The following is a 22,390-nucleotide window of genomic DNA, read 5'->3' as shown; positions in this document are numbered from 1 at the left end:
TCTGTTAGGAAAACAGAGACATGTTGCCAGCTATTTTGAACAATGTTAGAAATACACTGCAGTGGGAAGGAACTGCCTCTGACTTCTGCCCACTTCTTGAAATATTTTAAGGCCAGTCGTTTAGAAACTTTGTTATCAGTCCCCAGTGTAATCACAGGGAGACAATTCTTCCCTTAAAGCTGGGATTTCAAGAGTGAATAGGTTATGGGTGGTTTTGGTTTGTCTTTAATGATCTCTGGTTCTTTGTTTGCCCGTTTTACTGGAACTTCCAGTCACTTTAAGTAAAATGTGAACCAGTGATTCTCATTCTTTCAGTGTCTGCCTTCTCATTTCTGTTCTGCCTGCTGTGGTCCTCCCTGGGTTATTCATGCAGTTAAGATTTTATAATCAGTTACTGCAATCTGAGTGCTTTATAAAGAAAAGAGACGGTTTCAAATATGCATTTTCCTCTGGGAGAATGCCAGTTCTCCCATTTGTTTCTGTGTGTGCCTTTCCTTCCCTTTGTTCTCTAAAGCCAGTTGCACAGTTCACTACTGAAATGATCAAGCAGTGAAACTAGTTGTCAGTATTTATAGATTTTTTTTTTTTGTAGTCTCTTCAGGTTTTTTTTCTGTGTTAAGTCATTCCCACACAAATCTCCGCAAACAACCTGATAAGTTAATGTCTTAGAAGAATTACAGAAATGTGTTTTCAGAATTAGCAATAATTTCCACTGGTTCCTCAAGACATTTTTCCCCCGTTGAATTCCTCTTGTTATTGGGTAGGTAAATAAGATAAGACCCATAAAGAGCTTGGAACATCATAAGTACTCAGTGTGTGTTAGCTGTTTACGTAGCTTTTTTTTTTTCTTTCTGCCTTGAACTGTTGACTACCTAATTCTGTTTCTCATACAAAAAACAGTCCATTAAAAAAAAACAACAACAACAGAGTCCATTATAAAACTTGTGTTTGGTTAGAGATGCATTCTCTCCTCCCTATTCTCACCTGCCTGTTCCACCACAGGCAAATAAACTGCATCTCCACCAGCACAGCAGTCTAGAGCATATCATTCTATAGCCGTGTGTTAGAAAACAGTAGCCGGGTACGGGACTATTTCAAAATACCTGGGCTTTTATATGGAACAACCCTATAAATCGAGAAAGAGTTCACTTATAGAAAGAGTTCTACCTAAAAAATAAAAAAAGTTTGAAAACCGTTGCCTTAAATCTTTAATCTGATATTATTGAATTATTTTTAGTTGTGGGCAGTTGTGAGGAAAAATAAAGCAATGTTGTTTAAATTTTTGAGCTTGTTAGAAACAAAAAAAATCCATAGTAGCTAATACTTTTTTCTTTATACTTAAAAAAAATAATGCATCCACTCTCCTCTTCAGATCATCCAGCTAGAATTTGTGTTATTTTTATCTCAGACTCAAGGTAGAATGGCGTAGATAAAGTATTCCTGGTCATTTCCCAGTGATTGAAGTTACATACATATACAGTGCATCTGCTCAGAGCCCCACGTTAGATTTTGATATCTTTTCCTTCTAATCTGAGACTATCCTGAGGGCAGGTAGCAGTGAGATGCACAGTAATGAATCAGGGTGGAGTATCCAGAATTTATTTCTATTATCTTGTCAGGGATACCATATTGACAGCACCTCAGAACTGTACATTAATCAACTTTTGTTGCTTTTATATAGTGAAAGAAATTGGTGACTGTAATGAACCACTGTATACTATTCTCTTACCTGGTTGGTTGCATTTTTTCCTACCTTAAAATCTAGTTTCAGGAAGCAAAAGTGTGAGTTTCAAACTGTTCATGGAAGTACCCTCAGGGACCACTACTGGCAAGGGTAGCTGGAGGTAGAATAGGGAGAGTAGTTCAGCTAAAGCTGATCTAACTTTTGCATTTCAAATAAGAACATATTTGAAAATAATGTTTAAAAGTTACTCTAGGAGATCATGCAAATCTGTGTTGACTCATTGCCCCCATGGGCTACACTTGAATTTGTATCTTACATCCTTCTGGTGAGCAGTGAGATTGTATTGCTTTTTTTTGTTTATCAGTATTACAGAGGCTCTAGGCTCTATTTTGGTTCAATGAAGCTCACTATCGTGGAAGAAGTGATTGTCACAACTAAATTCTTTGCTGCATGGCTGTTGTGTTAAGTTTTATTACCTAACATCTGAATAGTATATTTTAGTTTTTCAAAGGATGCATGTCAGGTTATTCTGTTGTGCTCTAGAGCCTCTTTCTTCTGTGAATAAATTTAGTAATTAAAACCCATCAAACTCTCAACTTACACAAAGCCTAAGGGGATAACAAGTTATTAAGATAGTTCCAGAATCTACTAAAATCACTAAATTTTAAGATTCCTTCAGAATCCATTGATTATAGTTAAGAAGAATGGTTTATGTAGCACAGTGCCAAATCAAGTAGTACTCATATTTTCTTCTAGAGCTATTAGTGGCTAGTCTATATTTCCTAATTTTAGAGGGTCTTCAGAGTATAAAAAGCCTGTGGGAGTTGTTTACTTCTGAGGTTTTTTTTTTTTTTTTTTTGAGTTTTTTTTTTTTTTAAACACACATATCATTTTTAGTTAAGCCAGATTTAGCATATAGGACTATCACAGAGAAAGTAAACATGTTGGGCAATTTCAGTGTCTTTCCTACTCTAAGGCTCTAGAACCAGACTGTCTGGGTTTGGATCCCTGCTCTGTACTCAGCAGCTTTGCAACCTAGGGCATATTGTTTTACACACATGGTGTATAGGGTGTATGAAAGAATGGTAGGAAACAAGCCTAGGAAGATAGGGAGATTCAAGACATCAGGGATTTTATATAACATGTGAGGGTTTGAACTCCCGTAAATGGATAGGAAGCCACTGAAAAATTGTCAGCAGAGGAAATACACCATCAGATTATGCTTAAAAACATTACCCTGGTACCATTTGAATGGTTGAATTGGAATAAGGTAGGAATGGAGTTATTAAATGAGTACATGCCGTAATCTCAGTGAGACAAGATACCTGAGCTAAGGAATAGGATTAGGGACAAAGAGATGAATTTGAGACAGACTAAAGCATTCAATATAGGTAAGATTCACTGACTGACTGGATATGGAGGGAGGGGAGGGACAGGCAGGCTGATTTGTCTTAGCAGAGTTTTGGAAAAGAGGTAGAGTACAAGTTTGTAATTGAAGATCATGTGAGTAGAGATGTCCAGATAGGGTCTGGAGCTTCAAATAAATATCTGAATTTGAGATTATATTTCGATGGTACGTGGAACCATAGAAGTGGATAAGTTTCTAGGAATAAAGTGAAGGGTGATAAGAAAGATGAGAACAGAACCCTGAGGAACTCTGAAGCTGGAAAAATTGGCCAGGGAAAGAAAGAGAACCACAACTATTGTATTGATGAAACCTTTTGCTGTCTACTGACTCTTTTCTCCTAATTCCCTGTGTCTTTAATAGGAGACTAAAGCCAGGAAAGGACTGGGATGTGGGCAACAAAGCAGAGCATAGCTTTGGGGTTGTTAGGCCATTTAGTAGAACTTTTCAATACTGAATGCAAAACTATCCCCTAAGTAGTTGTTGCTCCCCAACTGAAAAGTGCTGCTGTACCTTATTCACATCAATCTTCTTTTGTTATTGTCTCCTGAACCTAACTCCTGTGAGGTTATAACCCCAGTCAATATTTATTTTTATAACTACTCTAATAGATGCAATTTCTAACCCTGTATGACCAAAGTTCAGATTCCTGTTATACGAAACCTAGTAATATACATAACAAGGCATGGCCAAAAGAGGTGTTCGGTAGAAAGCAGAATTATTGTCTATAGGGTAATGCCATATAAATACATACCTAGAAAAAAAGAACTTCACTGTAATTTACTGACAAAGAAGTTTGATATCGTAAGATATTTTGTTTCTAAGAGACAAATTGCCTAAGCCAGTGAGTGTGGAATAGTTAGCAATATGAGGTCAAAGTTTAGGACAGTTTGGGTAAAAGATTTATTTTTGTCTTGGCTTTATATCTATGTGTGTGTGTGTGTGTTCGTTTTTAGCTCTGAAGATGGCTGTAGTAGATATCTATCATTCCAGATTAAAGGAGAGACAAAGGCGAAAAAAGTAAGTATAGAAAACCATCCTGCCTTCTTTCAGCTATGGATTACTGACCACATATAACCCATAAGAACATTCTACTTGTAGCTTGTCTTGTGACCTCAAGAAAGACACTTATCTTCCTTGGTCCTTAATTTATCCCTGTCAAATGGGGATAATAATACTTTCCCTTGGGATACCTGGGTGGCTCAGCGGTTTAGTGCCTGCCTTCAGCCCAGGGCGTGATCCTGGAGTCCCAGGATCGAGTCCCACATCGGGCTTCCTGCATGGAGCCTGCTTCTCCCTCTGCCTGTGTCTCTGCCTCTCTCTCTCTCTCTCTCTCTCTCTCTCTGTGTCTCTCATGAATAAATAAATAAAATCTTTTAAAAAAAATTTCCTTTTTTTGGGTTTTTCTTACCCTTTTTTTTAAGATTTTTTTATTCATTTATTCATAGACACAGAGAGAGAGGCAGAGACAAAAAATAAATAAATTAATTAATTAATTAATTAAAAAAAAAAAGAGAGGCAGAGACACAGGCAGAGGGAGAGGGAGAAGCAGGCTCCATGCAGAGAGCCCAATGCGGGACCCGATCCCAGGCTCCAGGATCATACCCCAGGCTGCAGGCGGTGCCAAACCACTGCACCACCGGAGTTGCCTTTCTTACCCTTTCTTTTTTATTTTTATTTTTATTTTTATTTGTTTATGATAGTCACACACACACACAGAGAGAGAGAGAGAGAGGCAGAGACATAGGCAGAGGGAGCCCAACATGGGATTCGATCCCAGGTCTCCAGGATCGCACCCTGGGCCAAAGGCAGGTGCTAAACCGCTGCACCACCCAGGGATCCCTTTCTTATTACCCTTTCTTATGTTATGATGATCATTAAATAATATGGGTACACTAAGGAAAAAAGGAGTAAGATAAATTCAAGGTGTTATCAAATTGTTACGCTTTTTTTAATGCTCTCATTCTAATTACTCACTTTTTTTTTTTTTAATTTTTATTTATTTATGATAGTCACACAGAGAGAGAGAGAGAGAGAGGCAGAGACATAGGCAGAGGGAGAAGCAGGCTCCATGCACCGGGAGTCCGACGTGGGATACGATCCCGGGTCTCCAGGATCGCGCCCTGGGCCAAAGACAGGCGCTAAACCGCTGCGCCACCCAGGGATCCCCTAATTACTCACTTTTATGAGAAGTCTTGTCTAGAAGGATTTCAAAGAAATTTTACACAAGTTTCAGACACTCTCAGTTACTCCTCTTTGCAGCAGAACAAAAAACATACATTCAGCCTGAGAGATTATGGATCCCAGACCCCTGTTAGAGCGGAGCCTAATTATTATAGAGACTATTAACAGTTCAGGGAAGGGTATGCTGGGGGTATGAGAGAGAGAGAGAGAGAGTGTTTGTGTGTGTGTGTGTGTTCTCAGGGTGTTACTGGAAACACTGACATCACAACAAAAAAAGTGGAATAGGACTTGGGAGGCACTCTCGAGAGACCAAGATGTGACCTAAAGTAAAGCATGCTGAAAGTTAGCTTCTGACAAGTGTTGGAAAAGATTACCCAGCTGCCCCTGTGAGAAGCTTCATTACTAGTCATGAATACCTGTGGTATCCAAATCATAGGTTCCAGCCACAGCTCTGCCTGGTTTACTTAAATTCTGTTTTGCTTAAAACATACTTTGAGCTAGACAGTATCTTGGAACTCAGTGGTTGAGGTTGCTGTTAGATCTTATGTTGGGGCCCTCCCATTAAACCAGCACAGTACTTACTTCAAATAACTTCAAAGCATTATGTGAATGTAAACATGTATACTTGTAAATGTTGGATGTGATCACAGTGCCCTTTTATGGTTTAGCCATTTCTCTTAAATGACTGTTCTCAATTCCCTAAATCGAATAGATTAATTCTTATGACACGGACACTGATTCCCTTCTGTGTCATTCCAAGTTATAGACATGTTTTTCAATTTTTTAAAAAGATTTTATTTATTTATTCATGAGAGACACAGAGAGAGAGAGAGAGGCAGAGACACAGGCAGAGGGAGAAGCAGGCTCCAGGCAGGGAGCCCGATACGGGACTTGATCTCGGGACCCCAGGATCATGCCCTGGGCCAAAGGCAGGTGCTAAACTGCTGAGCCACCCAGGGATCCCTTTGTTTTTCAATTTTTAAAAAATTTATTTTATTTACTTACTTGAGAGAGAGCATGAGCAGGGAGAGAGGGAGAGGGAGAAGCAGACTCTCCGCTGAGCTGGGAGCCTGATGTGGAGCTTGATCCCAGGACCTTGGGATCATGACCCAAACTGAAAACAGAGGCTTAACCGACTGAGCACCCAGGCACCCCCCCCCCCCCCCCCGTTTTTCAATTTTTTTGAGTGCTCACTTATCCATCCAGCACAGTTACTGGGAATCTACCATGTCCAAGGAAAGGAAAAATATATGCTGCTTGAAAGCCTAAAATTGTGTTAGCAGACTTTTTTTTTTTAATATTTTATTTATTTATTCATGAGAGACACAGAGTGAGGCAGAGGGAGAAGCAGGCTCCATGCAGGGAGCCTCACGTGGAACTTGATCCTAGGCGTGGGCTGAAGGCAGGCACTAAACTGTTGAGCCACCCAGGGATCCCTGTGTTAGCAGACTTACCACCCTTCAGAACTCTGTGGGGAGTGATAACTTTGAACCTGAGTATTCCACTTCATAGTGTTTCAGATGTCTAGTAAAAGCTGCATGTGGAAGACATTATTAGTTGTGAAACTAATTATAATAAACATTATTGTTGTTTTCATCCTAGAATTATAAGAGACCATGGATTAATCAACCTTAGAAAGTTTCAGTGTAAGTATTAGCTGCTTTATTTTAAAATTTCTTCCAACATTATTGAACAGTTTTGAACAAATCATTTGTGGCAGTAGTTCTTTTTTTTTTTTTTTAAGGTTTTATTTATTTATTCATGAGAGACACAGACAGAGACAGAGGCAGAGGCAGAGACAAAGGCAGAGGTTGAGAAGCAGGCTTCCTGTGGGGAGCCCGATGCAGGACCCGAAGCCAGGACCTCGGAATCACAACCCGAGCCAAAGGCAGACATTCAACCCCTGAGCCACCCTGTATCAGTAGTTCTTAATCCAAGTTGCATATTAGCATCTTGTATATAGTTTTTTTTTTTTTTTTTTTTTAAGTAATCGCCATACCCAAGGTGGGGCTCGACTCAGTACCCCAAGATCAGGAGTCATGTGCTCTACTGACTGAGCCAGTGAGGTGCTCCAGCGTATCATACAGGAAACTTTTAAAAATTCTGGAATGAATGAATGAATAAATAAATAAATTAATTAATTAATTAATTAATTCTGATGCCTAGGTATCACCCAAGACTAATTAGGTCAGAATCTCTGAGGGTTAGTCCTAGAATATCTTTATTTTATTTTATTTTAAAGATTTTACTTATTTATTCATGAGAGACACAGGTGGGGGGTGGGCAGAGACACAAGCAGACAGAGAAGCAAGCTCCATGCAGGGAGCCTGACATGGGACTCAATCCTGGGTCTCCAGGATCACACCCCAGGCTGAAGGCGGCGCTAAACTGCTGAGCCACCCGGGGCTGAATATCTTTATTTTTAAGAAATCTTCAAGGCAATTATGTTACATAGTGAGAGCTCAAAACCATTAACATATGATCAACACTTGTATGATAATTCCTTTCTTAAAAAGTAGTATAGGAAAAAAAAAAAAAAAAAGTAGTATAGGGATCCCTGGGTGGCGCAGCGGTTTAGCGCCTACCTTTGGCCCAGGACGCGATCCTGGAGACCCGGGATCGAATCCCACGTCAAGCTCCCGGTGCATGGAGCCTGCTTCTCCCTCTGCCTGTATCTCTGCCTCTCTCTCTCTCTCTCTCTCTCTCTCTCTCTCTGTGTGACTATCATAAATAAGTAAAAATTAAAAAAAAAAACATTTAAAAAAAGTATAATTTAATTACAGCATAAATATTAATGGATCATTTTCTGGAACTGGGTAGGAACTATATGTTAAACATAACATAACCTTGATCATCAGGTTGTTAAAACATTTTTATTGAAAAGGCAACCTCTATTTTGCATAGTAGTGGACAAACAATTATAAGACATCTAGCATTGTCTGATGGTGATAGTAAAACTATAATGACTTTTAAGTGAATGCACACTTTGTTTGACCTTACTGTTTTAAGTATTGCAGATACCTAGAGCTGAGCAGAAAGTATCCCTGTACTTTTTCTTCTTCTACACTCTAGAGTTTGTTTAGCAAGTAAGAATGATGATCTTATAATAATTACAATATTTATATAAATGTTTATAATATTTCTAAGTCGTAATACTCTTTTTTTGTAAAAGTACCTAATGATTATTGTCCTTCGTATCCTAGTTGATAGAATCCAATAGAGTTTGGCACCCTGTGCCATTATAGGGTTCAGGTCAGCCAGTCATGGGTTAAGTGTTTTTTTAATATAGTTGTGATAAAAAAATATGTTACTTTTTTTTCACTTTCCATTTACACTTTTTCAAGTGATAGTGGTTTGAAGATGTCACTCTTAATAGTTAATATATAAATATATTGTATATTTATATATATATGTAAGTATATAATTTGCTAAACTTATATTACTAGATATTTAGTATATTTTTAGTTTTTTGAATCTTTATAAATAATCCTATGATGAATTTGTGAATGAAGCTTTATATATATTTAGAATATTTTTTAAGGTAGATTCTTAAAAGTGGAGTTAATAGTTCAAAGAAGGTGATCATTAAAAACATTTGACATATGCTACCAGATTGGTTTCCAAAAGATGGTTCTATCAATTTATATTCCTTCTAGCATTTCCTTGCCTGTTTAACTTCATCCTCATTGAGAACTGTTGGCTTGCAAAAATAACTGAGGATCAGATTTCATTGCTCTTTCTATAGACAATCATTGGTCATATTCTGGTAGCTACAGTAGTGGGTTCCTGTGTCTGAATGCCTGGGCTTTCAATCAAAGATCAATAGGGTTTTGACCTTTACTCATTGTAGACCTTGATTTTCACATAAGTTCTATTCTCAGCTGGTAAAGAGAGATCAGTTTAGCCTGATTTTTTTCTTTTAAGATTTTATTTATTCATGAGAGACACAGAGGCAGAGACACAGGCAGAGGGAGAAGTAGGCTCCATGCAGGGAGCCTGACATGGGACTCGATCCCGAGTCTCCAGGATCACGCCCTGGGCTGAAGGTGGTGCTAAACTGCTGAGGCACCCAGGCTTCCCAGTTTAGCCTGATTATTAACTGTATTTTGTACGTATAGAGCTGAGAGGAGGCTCTTTTGCTTCGCAGTGTGGTTTCAGAGGTTTCAATTGCCATTATAGTGAGTGTATGTGACCTTAATATTGTAGGCAGAGGATTTTTTTTCCATCAAATTTAAAATTATTACTCCTAATTCTTCTGTACTATCCTTGTAGGGTGTTTTTTTGCTTTTGGTTGTGGGGGGTTTTTTGGTAGTGAAAATAATCAGTGGCTGCCCATGAAATCAGCGCCTGAACTTTGTGGATAAGAATCTCTCTTTCAAGGGAAGAGATTCAGCTGAAAAAAGGACTTTATTTATTTATTTATTAAAGATTGTATTTATTTATTTCTGAGAATACACAGAGAGGAGAGAGAGAAGCAGAGACACAGGCAGAGGAAGAAGCAGGCACCATGCAAGGAGCCTGACATGGGACTCGATTCTGGGTCTCCAGGATCAGGCCCTGGGCCAAAGGCAGTGCTAAACTACTTGAGCCACCTGGGCTGCCCAAGAGGACTTAATTTAAATAACTATCATAATGGAAAGCATGTATCTATACTCTAGAAGTGAGCAGAACTAGCTTAGTTACTGATTAACTCACCTAATAAGTTTCAGCTTAGTTCATCTGAATGAAATGACCAAGTAGCAGTTCCTGGCTACTCCAACCTACCACTTATTGTTGGTAGGTTTTACTCCCCATCTTCTTTGCTGATAGTACTTTTTATTAGGAATGTGGTCATTAGGGCAGCCCAGGTGGCTCAGCAGTTTAGCGCCACCTTCAGTCCAGGGCCTAATCCTGGAGACCCAGGATCAAGTCCCACATTGGGCTCCCTGCATGGAGCCTGCTTCTCCGTCTGCCTGCCTCTCTCTCTCTCTCATGAATAAACAAATAAAATCTTAAAAAAAAGTGGGGTGGGGGGATGTGGTCATTAGTGATCCTCAGAGTTACTGACTGTGGCTACCCTGTATATATGACCATTTACTTGGATGATAGTTATGAAAATATAATTTCATTAGTAGTAAATTAAGTTGTGGTACTTAGAGGAAGGCAAAACGACCCTTATAGAGAGTGAAGAAATAAATGTCTCACTTGAGGATGTGTTGGTAAGGAGATTTCTAGTAGATATGGAAGAGATCACACATTTTTCATAGGCTAGTCTGCCTCTTCTAGATGGATTATTGTGTCTGCATTTCCCTTGTTTTCCTGCAGAGGTTAATACCAGAAATTTTGCCCAACATTGTTCCTAAAAATGCATGATCTACCTTTGTCTTTCCCATTACTACCAGCAGTCCCTGCCCCTGTACAAATTAAGAGACTGAGGTGTGGAGGTCACAGGCTGTTCAGTAATGCAGATGATCTTCAGTTCTCCAGGAATAACAATATCCCTATGTGATAGTCACTGTGATGCTGTTATCTTTATGATTAGTGTTTTGCATTGTTGGCTTTCCTGTTTGCTTCCTGTCATGGGTAAATTAGTCAGGTTAGGAATAGTGTCTGTCCTTCCATTTAATGAGAATGTAGAGATTTTTATTTTTTCTATGGCATGGTCGTGTTTTATTTTTTCTGTAGTAATGGAACGACGGTATCCCAAGGAAGTCCAAGACCTTTACGAAACAATGAGGCGATTTGCAAGGATAGTGGGGCCAGTGGAGCACGACAAGTTCATTGAAAGCCATGCACGTAGGTGCTTTTTAACCCTTGTGCAAATATTTGTGTTTGTGTGTGTTGATATAAATAGACAAAATGGTATGTTTTAGGTGAAGTTGTATAAATAAATAAATGGATATTTTTGTCTTCTCTTCCCCTTTATTACCTTGAACTAAATTTGGGACTTCAGGGGTGGAAGAGAAGGAGTTAAAAAGCCCAGTAGCTTTCCTTTTTCTCAGCTAAGCAGTAGTTTAGTAGTTTCTCCCCTCACTTTTTATTATGGAAGTTTTCAAATATATACAAAGGTAGAGATAATAGTGTAATGAACCCCCATGTAACTATCACCCAGCTCCGCAATTAATACATGACCAATCCACTTTCATTTTTATCACCCCCTCTTCTCTCACCCTCAACTGCATTATTTTGAAGCAAATCCCAGGCTTTGGAGCTTGAAATCAAGAGTCCATGCTCAACTGACTCAGCCAGCCAGGCACCCCAGTGCTTCTGCCATTTTTTTTTTGCCTGTCTGAGAGAATTCATTTGATTTTTCACTATAAAAAATTAAAGTTTGTTAAGGCCATAAGGCTTACATTTTAAAATAATTTGGACTAAGTGGCTTAGTCTATACCTTTTCATCACAAGATTTGTGTATTTGACCCTCAAATTTAGTCCTGGGGAAAATGCTTTACCAGGGCTCTTGTCCTGTTCTCATCATGCAAATATTTCTTGCATGGCATTGTAGGCATTTATCTGAGCCAGGTCGGTTGTCCTCATCAAACACCCTGTTTGGTTGGCATTCTTTTTGTGATTTGTACTAGGTGACTGATCTTTTACTTCCTGCCCCAGTTTGTGCCATCCCTGGTTTATGTGTCACTCTAAAGAACTACACCCAATGGATTGTCCAGGCTCTTCCTTCATCCTCTGTTTCAAAGCACTCAAATTTGAATGTTCTATCACATAATAACCCAAGTAGTTGCAACCTGATCTGTGCACTCAGAGGAAGAAATCTTTGGTCTATGGAAAACAATGCTCTTTTGTTCCTATAGGAGAAAAGCTGTAAAGAAACTATCTAGGACTTGATCACAGAGCTTTTGTCTTTTGCTTGCAAAAGGACCACATCAAGTAATAGCAGAGACAGGTTTTATAAAAGAATTTGGTTACGTGGATAAAACTGTTATTAGAGGATAAATAGAGCAGGGAAACTTAGTTGTTTAAGAAAATTATATTTGTTACTTCTGTAGCTAAATGAACTCAGCCAGTTTACTGTATGTTTTCTGGGAGACAATTCCAGCTGCTTTTTCCAGTTGGAGATGGCAGCGAAAAGATGGCTAGAGTAGATTTTTCTCAGTTCTTGAGTAAAATTTCTAATGAGATGTCACTAACATAATAGGATTCCTCACATGGAATTGCCCTGTCTTTTGTATAAGGCAGTATTACTGAAAATACTCAACAGCACCAGTGCTTACTGATGATGATTTTGTTTTTCCAATTTTTCTCCTTCATTCTTTTTGGGATAAACAGTGGAATTTGAACTCCGAAGGGAAATCAAGAGGCTCCAGGAATACAGGACAGCAGGCATCACCAATTTTTGTAGTAAGTGTGCTTATTAAGCTACACATTGTTTGGGGGGCAAGTCTCTTCTAAACACAAAGAGGAAGTCTCTGTTTGAAGTGATGTGGGTTTTTTTAAAACAAGCTTTCCCTTTTGGGAATGAGTGGTCTTTCCGGTAAAGACTCATCTGTTTAATTCTTATAAATTCCATTATATGGATCATCTCAGGTAAAATAAGAGTGATGACAAAAGAGAGGTGCTCCTTTAGATTTGAGAATCTGCTGTGCCCCCCCCAAAAAAAGGATTTTGTGTTCTAATTTTTAGTCTCAGTCTTTTAAAATTTTGTGATGCATGGTCTGATCATTTGTATTTTTTTTTTTAAGATTTATTTATTTTTTTATTCAGAGAGAGAGAGAGAGGCAGAGACACAGGCAGAGGGAGAAGCAGGCTCCATGCAGGAAACCCGATGTGGGACTCAATCCCAGGTCTCCAGAATCACACCCCAGGCTGCAGGCGGTGGTAAACCGCTGTGCCACCGGGGCTGCCCTGATCATTTGTATTAACCAAGCTTCAAATGGCTCTATGTGCTTGCATCCCAGTTACTTGAGGTAGTAATAATTATTATATTAATAGCAGCTAACATCTAGATAGCAATTTATCATACACCAGGCCCAACACTTAGCATTTCCCCTGAATGTTATCATTTGATTCTCATAACAAACTTGAGATAGGCATTGTTATTTCTGTGTAATGAAGAAATTAAGGCTTGAAATGGCTAAAGAGATACTTGTAATAGAGCCAGGTCATAAAGGACAGCAGTGTATTAGAGTAGTTAAGAGCTTGAGGTCTAGACTTGGGCAGGTTGGGTTTGAATTCTGACTCTCCTATTTACCAGATTTGTAATTCTGTTCAAGTTGCAATTTTCCAAGTCTCTTAGAGTTAGTAAAACGATTAAGTTAGAGATAATGCGTAAAAACAGCATAGTCCCTGGCAATGGGTAAATGCTCAATAAGTGGTGGTTTCTCTTGTTTTATTGGAAAGATATTTAGCATTCCCTCCTTCCTGTTGGTTGAAAGCTATCACCTACTACCCATGGGGAGTAGCCTTGTTGGGTGTAAATCAATCTAATGTAATGATTCTTTATTTTTAATGAAACCATTTCAAAATGAAATTTTACATAGAGCCCTAATCTATAAGTAAGATGAAAGTGGAACTACTTTGAAGTTTGATGGTTCAGGTCATACATAGAACGCAGAACCATCAGTACATGGTGGTGCCTTTGTTCTTCACAGTAACCCCTGAGGTATTTTCATTGTATCTTAGGACTTTATGTACCATGGTTTGAAACTCATTGGTGTGGTACTTTGGAATTTGTACACCTTTGTTAACGTGAAGATACCATGCAACCTTTGTTTAACAAGACACTCATACCAGGTTTTGATTACCTGATACTGGTTGTGTCTAGGAAAGAGGGGAAAGGAATAGTGCTAGTCAATGAGAACTTGTTTTTATTTTTATTTATTTATTTATTTTTTATTTGTTTATTTATTTATTTTAGAACTTGTTTTTATTTGTAATTTTAATTGTTTTTTTAAAGAAAAGGATATATGTATATAGATAGAACTTGTGTAACTTTTGAAAAACAAAAAAATAGACAGGAAGCAAATATGACAGTATTAAGAGTTAGTTACTTTTTGGGGGTAGAATCATGAGTGACTCTTAACTTTTTTGGTACTTTTCTGTTTTGGCGCTTTTGCTCCCAAATTTCTTAAAGCTAGAAAGAGAATAAAAATAATAATCAGGGATCCCTGGGTGGCGCAGCGGTTTGGCGCCTGCCTTTCGCCCAGGGCGCGATCCTGGAGACCCGGGATCGAATCCCACATCGGGCTCCCGGTGCATGGAGCCTGCTTCTCCCTCTGCCTGTGTCTCTGCCTCTCTCTCTCTCTCTGACTATCATAAATAAATTTAAATAATAATAATAATAATAATAATAATAATAATTTCTTGTCAAAAAAGGGATTTCAAACTAGGGGAAATCATGTTGCTCTTAAAAAAATAATTATGGGGGGCACCTGGTTGGCTCAGTTGGTTGAATATACAACTCTTGGTTTCAGCTAGGGTTGTGATCTCAGGGTCTTGAGATAGAGCCCTCTGTCTACCTTCCTCCCTCAGTGCAGGGTCTGCTTGAGTTTCTTTCTCCCTCCCTCTCTGGTCCTCCCCCTATCCTCAATCTTTCTTTCTCTCTCTTAAATAAATAAATGGGGGCACCTGGGTGGCTCAGTCAGTTAAGCATCAGACCCTTGATTTCAGCTCAGGTCATGATCTCATGGTTATGGGATCAAGCCTGGCATGGGGCTCTATGCTCAGTGTGGAGCCTGCTTGAGATTCTCTTACACTGCCCCTCCCCCTGTTCATGCTCTCTCTCTCGCTGTCTCTCAATAAATAAACCTTTAAAAAAATAAATAAAATCTTTTTGGGCGCCTGGGTGGTTCGGTGGTTCTGCCTTTGGCTCAGGTCGTGACCCTGGAATCCTGGGATCGAGTCCTACATCAGGCTCCCTGCAGGGAGCCTGCTCCTTCCTCTGCCTATGTCTCTGCCTCTCTGTCTCTCATGAATAAATAAATAAAATCTTTTAAAAAACCAAAAAATCACCTATACCCACATGAGTGACCTGGAGAGTTAGTGCAAGTATCTGTAGCCACATTGCACAGCTGTACCCAGTGGTTGAAAGAGAAGAATAATTGTCAATTCCATTGTGTGTGGGTTTTTTTTTTTTTTTAAGATTTTATTTATTTATTCATGAGAAACCCACAGAGAGAGAGAGATAGGCAGAGAGAGAAGCAGGCTTCATGTAAGGAGCCCGATGTGAGACTCAATCCCTGGGCGGAAGGCAGGTGCTCAACGGCTATGAGCCACCCAGGCATCCCAATTCCATTGTGTTTTATCTTTTTAAGGATTTATTTTAGAGAGAGTGAGAGCAATCGAGGGAGAGAGAGAGAATCTCAAGCAGACTCCCCATCGAGTGCAGAGTCCCACATGGGGCTCAATCCTGTGACCCTGTGATCTTAACTTGAGCCAAAACCAAGATTACCTGACTGTGCCACCCAGGTGCCAGGGAAGCAGTTTTACAAAGGAAACCCCAAAAAGGCGAATTGCTGGTCAGTTAGAAAGCCCTTCAGTTAGCTCTGCTGTGTTGTCATTGGCAGTCATGCTGTTATCTACACTCAGGTGCCAGAACCTATGACCACCTCAAGAAGACTCGAGAGGAGGAGCGCCTTAAACGCACCATGCTCTCTGAAGTTCTCCAGTACATCCAGGACAGCAGTGCTTGCCAGCAGTGGCTCCGCCGGCAAGCTGACATGTGAGTAATTAGTACAGGGAGGATGAGCATCTTCTTAGATGCTTTGGCTTTTCCATGTAGTTTCAGACATTTCCATGGCTTTTCCATGTAGTTTCAGACATTTCCATTTCCATTTCCTACCCACATGGCAGAGTAGTAATGATTGGATAACTAGAAAAACTCCAAATTCTAATTTTAGTAGTCTTATCTCAGAAACACTGTGGTACTGACAGTTTTGAGAAACATAGCTGGCCTTCTTTGCTAACTTTGATCCTCTTTTTAAAAATTAGTAAATTGAGGGATCCCTGGGTGGCGCAGCGGTTTGGCGCCTGCCTTTGGCCCAGGGCGCAATCCTGGAGACCCGGGATCGAATCCCATGTCGGGCTCCTGGTGCATGGAGCCTGCTTCTCCCTCTGCCTATGTCTCTGCCTCTCTCTCTCTCTCTCTCTCTCTCTCTCTCTGTGTGTGTGTGACTATCATAAATAAATAAAAATTTAAAAAAAATTAGTAAATTGCAGGGTGCCTCAAGTTGACCATCTGCCTTTGGCTCAGATCATGATCTCTGGGTCCTGGGATTGAGCCCTGGGTTGGGCTCCCTGCTTAACAGGGAGTTTGCTTCTCCTCTCCCCCTGCTCTTCTTTGCTGCTTGTGCTCTCTCTCTCTCTCTTTCAAATAAATAAAGAAAATCTTTAAAAAAAAAATTAGTAAACTCCTCCCCCATGTTTCCTCTCTCCCCGCCATTATCTATTAGAACTATTTCAATTGGCAAATCATGTCCCTGTCCTTAGTCTCCATGGATGTTCCAGATTAAGAGCTCTTAACAAATCCAAGTGATTTCTTACATGCCATATTACAGATGACACTTCCTGGTTAGTATAGCGGGGTATCCTATAAAACAGTGCCATCTATCTCTGCATCCCTTTAAAGTAACCAACTGGATAAATGACACCCAGTCCCACATGGGCTTTTGGAAATGGCCTTCTTTGGTGTGACACAAGTTTTAAATTCCTCTTCTTTGTTTTAGTGATTCTGGCCTGAGCCCTTCTGTTCCGATGGCTTCGAATTCAGGTAATTATTTTTCAGGCTAGAGCAAGTCTTGATTATCACATTTTCAGTAGTTCCTTCCCCTTGTGGGAGCAGAGTGCTTAGGCAGAGCAGGTAAGTAAGTAAGTGTATCCCAGTATGTAAACCTCAGCAAGTTTTCAGAATCATCATGGCCAGATAGGGATTATCATCAGGGTTTGAGTTCAGAGACAGGGAAGAAAGAGCTCCAGAGAGGTGTTTTCTTTTTTACCAATGAGCAGTTTATTGTGGTTGTATTTACCACAGATTTTGAGATTTGTCTCACAGGATAAATTAAAGCCTTTGTATCCTAAGCAGAAAGACAAGGATTTCTTTATAAGTTAGAGACCTGAGGTATTTCTGTTATTATTACCTGTTTGGGTATGCCCTTTATTTTGAAGTTAGTTTTCAGAGCCAGCTGAAGTCATATGTTATCTGGCAATCCTTGATGCTTGATAATCGATGAATGGTAATTTGAGGTGGTGTGAGTTATAGAGCTCTGATCCAAAATTGTTGTGTTTCTTTGCCAGTTATTATTCATCCCTGCTCCATATGCTAGATTAGCCACTTTCCCGTATCAGAACATACAGACCACTCCCCTGTAGAGACTGGCCTAGTGAAAAAGGTGACCCACTTGCAGTTTTACCATTCTTTGGAAACTTGAAACAATAAACTTTGTGATCCCATTCAAAATCTCTCAGATTCAGCATCTAGACAGGGCTCAGAGAAGGCTACTTCTTTTTTTAAAAATGATTCCTTTGTTTCAGGTGGTTATTTCTTAATACTTAAAAGAGAAACAGTCTTTTAGAGAGTGGTCAGGACAGCTAAATCCAAACTTTATTTTACGAGTTACTTACTTCTAACTCTGCACCCCGAGTCTAAATACAGAAATAGAATAACAAATATAGTAACAGTGATAACTAATAATGGTACTTGTGTTTTCTGAACCATCTCTACTCATTTATTCTTTGTGGCTTCCTCAGCAGGTGTTAGCCTTTCTCATCCCCTGTATTTAGGTTGAGGAGACCCCTTCCTTCTCCTCCTGTTCTCAGCTACTCCTCAGGCAGTGCAAAGTAGCAATCCTGGATCATTTGTTACAACCTAGCCTCTGGTAACTTTGGTGAGATACCAAATGATTTTAGTCTCCCTTTTTGAGCATTTAGAGGAAGGCCAGGCCTATTGGCTATGGAAAAGCCCTTATCCCTTTATTGATTCCACAGAGAAGCTGTTTTCTAGCAGAGCAGCCTGTAACAGTCCCTCCCTATTTCTCTCCACCCCCTGAAAGGCAACCCCCATGAAACTTGTTAAAAATGATTCTACATCTTCTTTTGCCTAACTCAGCCCACCTATCTCCCAACTGAACACTAACTCCAAATATACATTCAAAACCAAAGCAAAAAATTTTGTGCATCAAACTTCCCATCCTGGGCAGTGACCTCATGCTTGGGTTTCTTTCTCAGTATGTGAGTACACCTCAGCTTCTGGTTTGCCATATAATGGCTCATTGTTCCTCTGAGTGGATCTTTCAGGTAAACAGGCTACTTTGGAAGGAACAGATATTCCCTCACATAATAAATAAGAAGGGCCTTTTGCTGGCCTAACAGTCTGCCTTTGATCTGAAGGCAAATGGTATGTGGTTAATTACCGTGTTTGCCTCCTGCTCCTGGCAGAGTGGTGAGGGCTGGGAAGTGTCTCTCCTGTGGACTTGTTATTTCCATTCATCAGCTGTCAGGATTGGTAGCATATGACCTTTCTTCACTAGGTGACGTCTGGGCTTTAGAATTTAGAATCTTACTGGGTCGGAAAGAGTAGCAACTGGGTTGCTAAGGTATATGTGATTGTGTATTTTAGCAGAGCAAAGGGCACAGGAATTACCACTAGTAATTTCAGGTGAACATTGGGGTCCCCATGTTGCCAACTGGACTGAGGCCTGGGGTGACGGGTAGAGATTTCTTACAGCTGGGCGTGGTGACCATGTAACTAGCCTGGCTGCAGTAGACTGTGTTACTTCACAATTGTCACTCCTATGAAATACATACCTTTTTCTGTGTCTGTAGGTAGACGAAGTGCACCACCCTTGAACCTCACTGGCCTTCCTGGCACAGAGAAGCTGAATGAAAAAGAAAAGGAGGTAAAAAAAAAAGGGGGGGGGGCGGGGATCTAGAGGAGAGAGATTAGAATGATTAGTATATATAAATCTAAATAATGGCAGCTATCATTTATTGAGCATTACCATGTACCAGATACTTAGTACTAAGTGCTTCATGTGAATGAAATTGTAAATTTATAAACCTACAGTATCTCATATATGAAAATGGTCATTTCCTGTTAGAATGGTCACTTTGATAAGCTCTACATTATTCCAACAATATAACCATGACTTAAAAGATTTTTAGAATTGTCTCCATAGCATACATGTAAGTCATGAAGAAAGGACTTTATCATCACATATAGTCATATACTAATGTTGATTAAAAATGCCATGACCTACTTTTCTTTTCCACTAAAATCATCAGACTTATCTTCATACTACTTTTGGCTGCCTCAAAAGGGTCATCCTCAAGCATTAAAAAAAAAAAAAATGTGCATAGCTCTGAAGTCCATTCCAAAAGAGCAACCCTCTTCTGTTCTTCATGTGCTCCTTTTACGATTCCCAAGATCAATCTTCCCATCTGCCACTCCATATCATTAGTAGGTCAGATAGTAAGGGGAGTCATGGAGTAGGGGCTGTTTTAGTCTTTTATTTACTATTCCCCCAGGAAACAGTTGGGGAACTACTATTGCTGATGAAGGTCACGGGCCTTTCTGAGTCAAGTATTAAGTGGCCCAGAGTTTCAAGCAGTATTTATCCTTACCCACAAACAGTGACCTCACGCTGCTCATTGCTGTGGGGTGCCATGGCAGGTGGACTGGGATTGAGCCAGCTTTCTAGATTTTTAGCAGCTGAAGTAGCCTCTTCATGAGGTCTCTGTATCTCCTCCTCCTTCAAAGTAGGAAATGTAATCACAAAAGCAGTGACAGCTACTTTATGCTGATACTAAAAAATGTGATTCACACTTGGGAATCTGAGTATCTGCACCCCCGCCCCTACTATGCCCTGTGGCTCTTCCGTGACTGGCTATGTTGGAATGTGCTGGGCTGAGAGCTCTGTGGACCCAGGCTGCTGCTCAGGACACATACTTGTGCTCCTTGACAAACCCAGGTGAGCCAGCTGACACGTGCTAAAGTCCCTCCCAGCATCAGACTCTGGTTTTCTCTTCCTAAGTGTCTGTTGTCAGGGAATATTCTCTCCAAGGAAGAGACTAAATGGAATGTGGTCCAGCCACCCAGCAGCTCCTATAAATAGTTGGAGGTTGATGTCACTTTTTAAATTTTATTTTGGCTATACCTACTGGATTAAATTATGAGAATGACAGATGTTAATGTTTATTAAATTTGCCGTGTCTTGCAGCTCTGTCAGATGGTGAGGTTGGTCCCAGGAGCCTATTTAGAATACAAATCTGCTCTGTTGAACGAATGTAACAAGCAAGGAGGCTTAAGACTGGCACAGGCGAGAGCACTCATCAAGATAGATGTGAACAAAACCCGGAAAATCTATGATTTCCTCATCCGAGAAGGATACATCACTAAAGCCTAAGGCTCTGAGGGCTTGGGATCAGAAATCACAAGTTTGGAATGTGCTGGGCCAAACAACAGCATGGGCATTCTGGAGAATTTCATTTCTGAGCTGAATTCTTGTTGTAAAAAGAGGAAGGACAAAGGGAACCCTAAGTTGTATTAACATCTACTTTCTTCTCCACCCCACTTTAAAACACTTCTGTTGTTGGTGTTGTGCAGCAGTTATGTGCTAGATAAGCTATTATTAAATGTGAGTGGGCCTTTATTCTCAACACCTCTTGTAACTAAAACAAGAACCATAGTACCTCACATCAGAGTGTTGGTAGAAATAGAACTTGAACCAATCTTTAGTCCTGGGAGTCCGGCTCACATCTTTGTACTTGGGAGGCTGGTTTTCTCATTATATGTTTTGCCTTCAAACGTTACGGAAAGATCTAAAATAAAGAAAAGGGTTATAGAGCATGAGAAAGCTTTCTCTCTCCTTCTGAGGATTTTTTTAAACTGACAGCTTACGTTTATGAGCAAATGGGAGGAAAATCTCTCCCTGATGGTCTCATCCCAAATTATGTCTTTCCCTTTAATGTCTGGCTTTGTACTTTGCAGTCTGACTGTCGAATCTGCAGTAGATTTTTGAGGAGGTGGCACCGGATATAAAATGTCTCTGTTATTTTTAGAATTAATGGATTAAAATGTTTTGCTACTTAATTTGTGGGTGTGTCAAGTATTCTGGTAACTAAAGCACACTTAGGGTGTCGAATGCCCGCCTCATCATGCTGCGCTGTCTCTGCTAACGTGTGTCCTGGAGTCACCCTGTCCTTACCCTGGGTTTCCCAGAATACCAGGCCCCTGAGGATGGAGATGACACAACTAACCTCGGCTTTGCTTGGATTAAGACCTGAACCATAATCTCTTAATGGTAACAGGTTAGCCTGGAATAAAAGCTACTTTTAAAACAAAAGTAAAGCAGTTTCATATATGGGACTCACTAGATATGAGGGTGAGTAACCCCACCATGTCTGAAACTTGATCCTCAAACCATTCCACAATTAAACTAAATGCAAAGTCATGGTTATCCCGTTTCTGTTAGAAACAAAACTGTATATAGAAATAACTTCAAAATTGTATAAATTGCCTCCAGGAGCTGAGTGATTCTTTAATTCTTTCAACATTCAACATATCTAATTAAAATATTATAGGCTTTGTTGGAAGTATTTGTTCAAACTTTTTGCCTCATTTAAATATGCATGCTTAGGGGTGCCTGGGTGGCTCAGTGGTTGAGTGTCTGCCTTTGGCTCAGGGAGTGATCCTGGGGTTCAGGGATCAGGTCCCACATCCAGCTTCCTGCATGGAGCCTGCTTCTCCCTCTGCCTATGTCTGCCTCTGTCTCTCTGTGTGTCTCTCATGAATAAATAAATAAAATCTTAAATAAAAAGCAAGCAGGCTTATCTGGGGTTGCAAATGAAAAGGAAACTCTTAGGATCTGAGGGAATTAGAAGACTTCAATCTTGAAAAAGGGTGGCTTGTGGAAATGCCATCTTTTCTTTGCATTATCGTATCTCTTTGAAATTGTGCTCTGCCACCACCATCACCCCTACTTGATTATAAAGGGATTGCCTCTTGTTCCTGAAAGGTAGTTCCTGTTCTAAAAACTTGGGATAGGGGATCCCTGGGTGACTTAGCGGTTTAGTACCTGCCTTCAGCCAAGGGTGTGATCCTGGAGTCCCAGGATTGAGTTCCACATCGGGCTCCCTGCATGGAGCTTGCTTTTCCCTCTGCCCTGTTCTCTCTCTCTCTCTCTCTCTCT

General features: G+C 40.0%; 1 protein-coding gene across 5 annotated transcripts in view; it reads left to right on the top strand.

Moving 5' to 3' along the window:
• Positions 1-21,291, top strand: part of TADA2A (transcriptional adaptor 2A) — a 52,503-nt gene extending 31,212 nt beyond the window's left edge. For 3 of the 5 annotated variants that reach the window (XM_077852282.1, XM_077852281.1, XM_077852285.1), the window contains 8 exons: positions 4,046-4,109; positions 6,876-6,919; positions 10,938-11,048; positions 12,537-12,608; positions 15,795-15,927; positions 16,931-16,974; positions 19,026-19,099; positions 20,420-21,291. In XM_077852282.1, coding sequence (XP_077708408.1) covers positions 4,046-4,109; positions 6,876-6,919; positions 10,938-11,048; positions 12,537-12,608; positions 15,795-15,927; positions 16,931-16,974; positions 19,026-19,099; positions 20,420-20,605 — 728 coding nt within the window. In that variant the 3' untranslated portion in view covers positions 20,606-21,291. The remainder of the gene's footprint in view (positions 1-4,045; positions 4,110-6,875; positions 6,920-10,937; positions 11,049-12,536; positions 12,609-15,794; positions 15,928-16,930; positions 16,975-19,025; positions 19,100-20,419) is intronic. The other 2 variants (XM_077852283.1, XM_077852284.1) reach the window with 2 other exon arrangements.
• Positions 21,292-22,390: the final 1,099 nt, after the last annotated feature.

This window comes from Canis aureus, chromosome 16 (assembly GCF_053574225.1).
Source record: "Canis aureus isolate CA01 chromosome 16, VMU_Caureus_v.1.0, whole genome shotgun sequence".
NCBI lineage: Eukaryota > Metazoa > Chordata > Mammalia > Carnivora > Canidae > Canis > Canis aureus.
The sequence above is the reverse complement of the archived record's forward strand: the minus strand, read 5'-3'. Positions and strand labels throughout refer to the sequence as shown.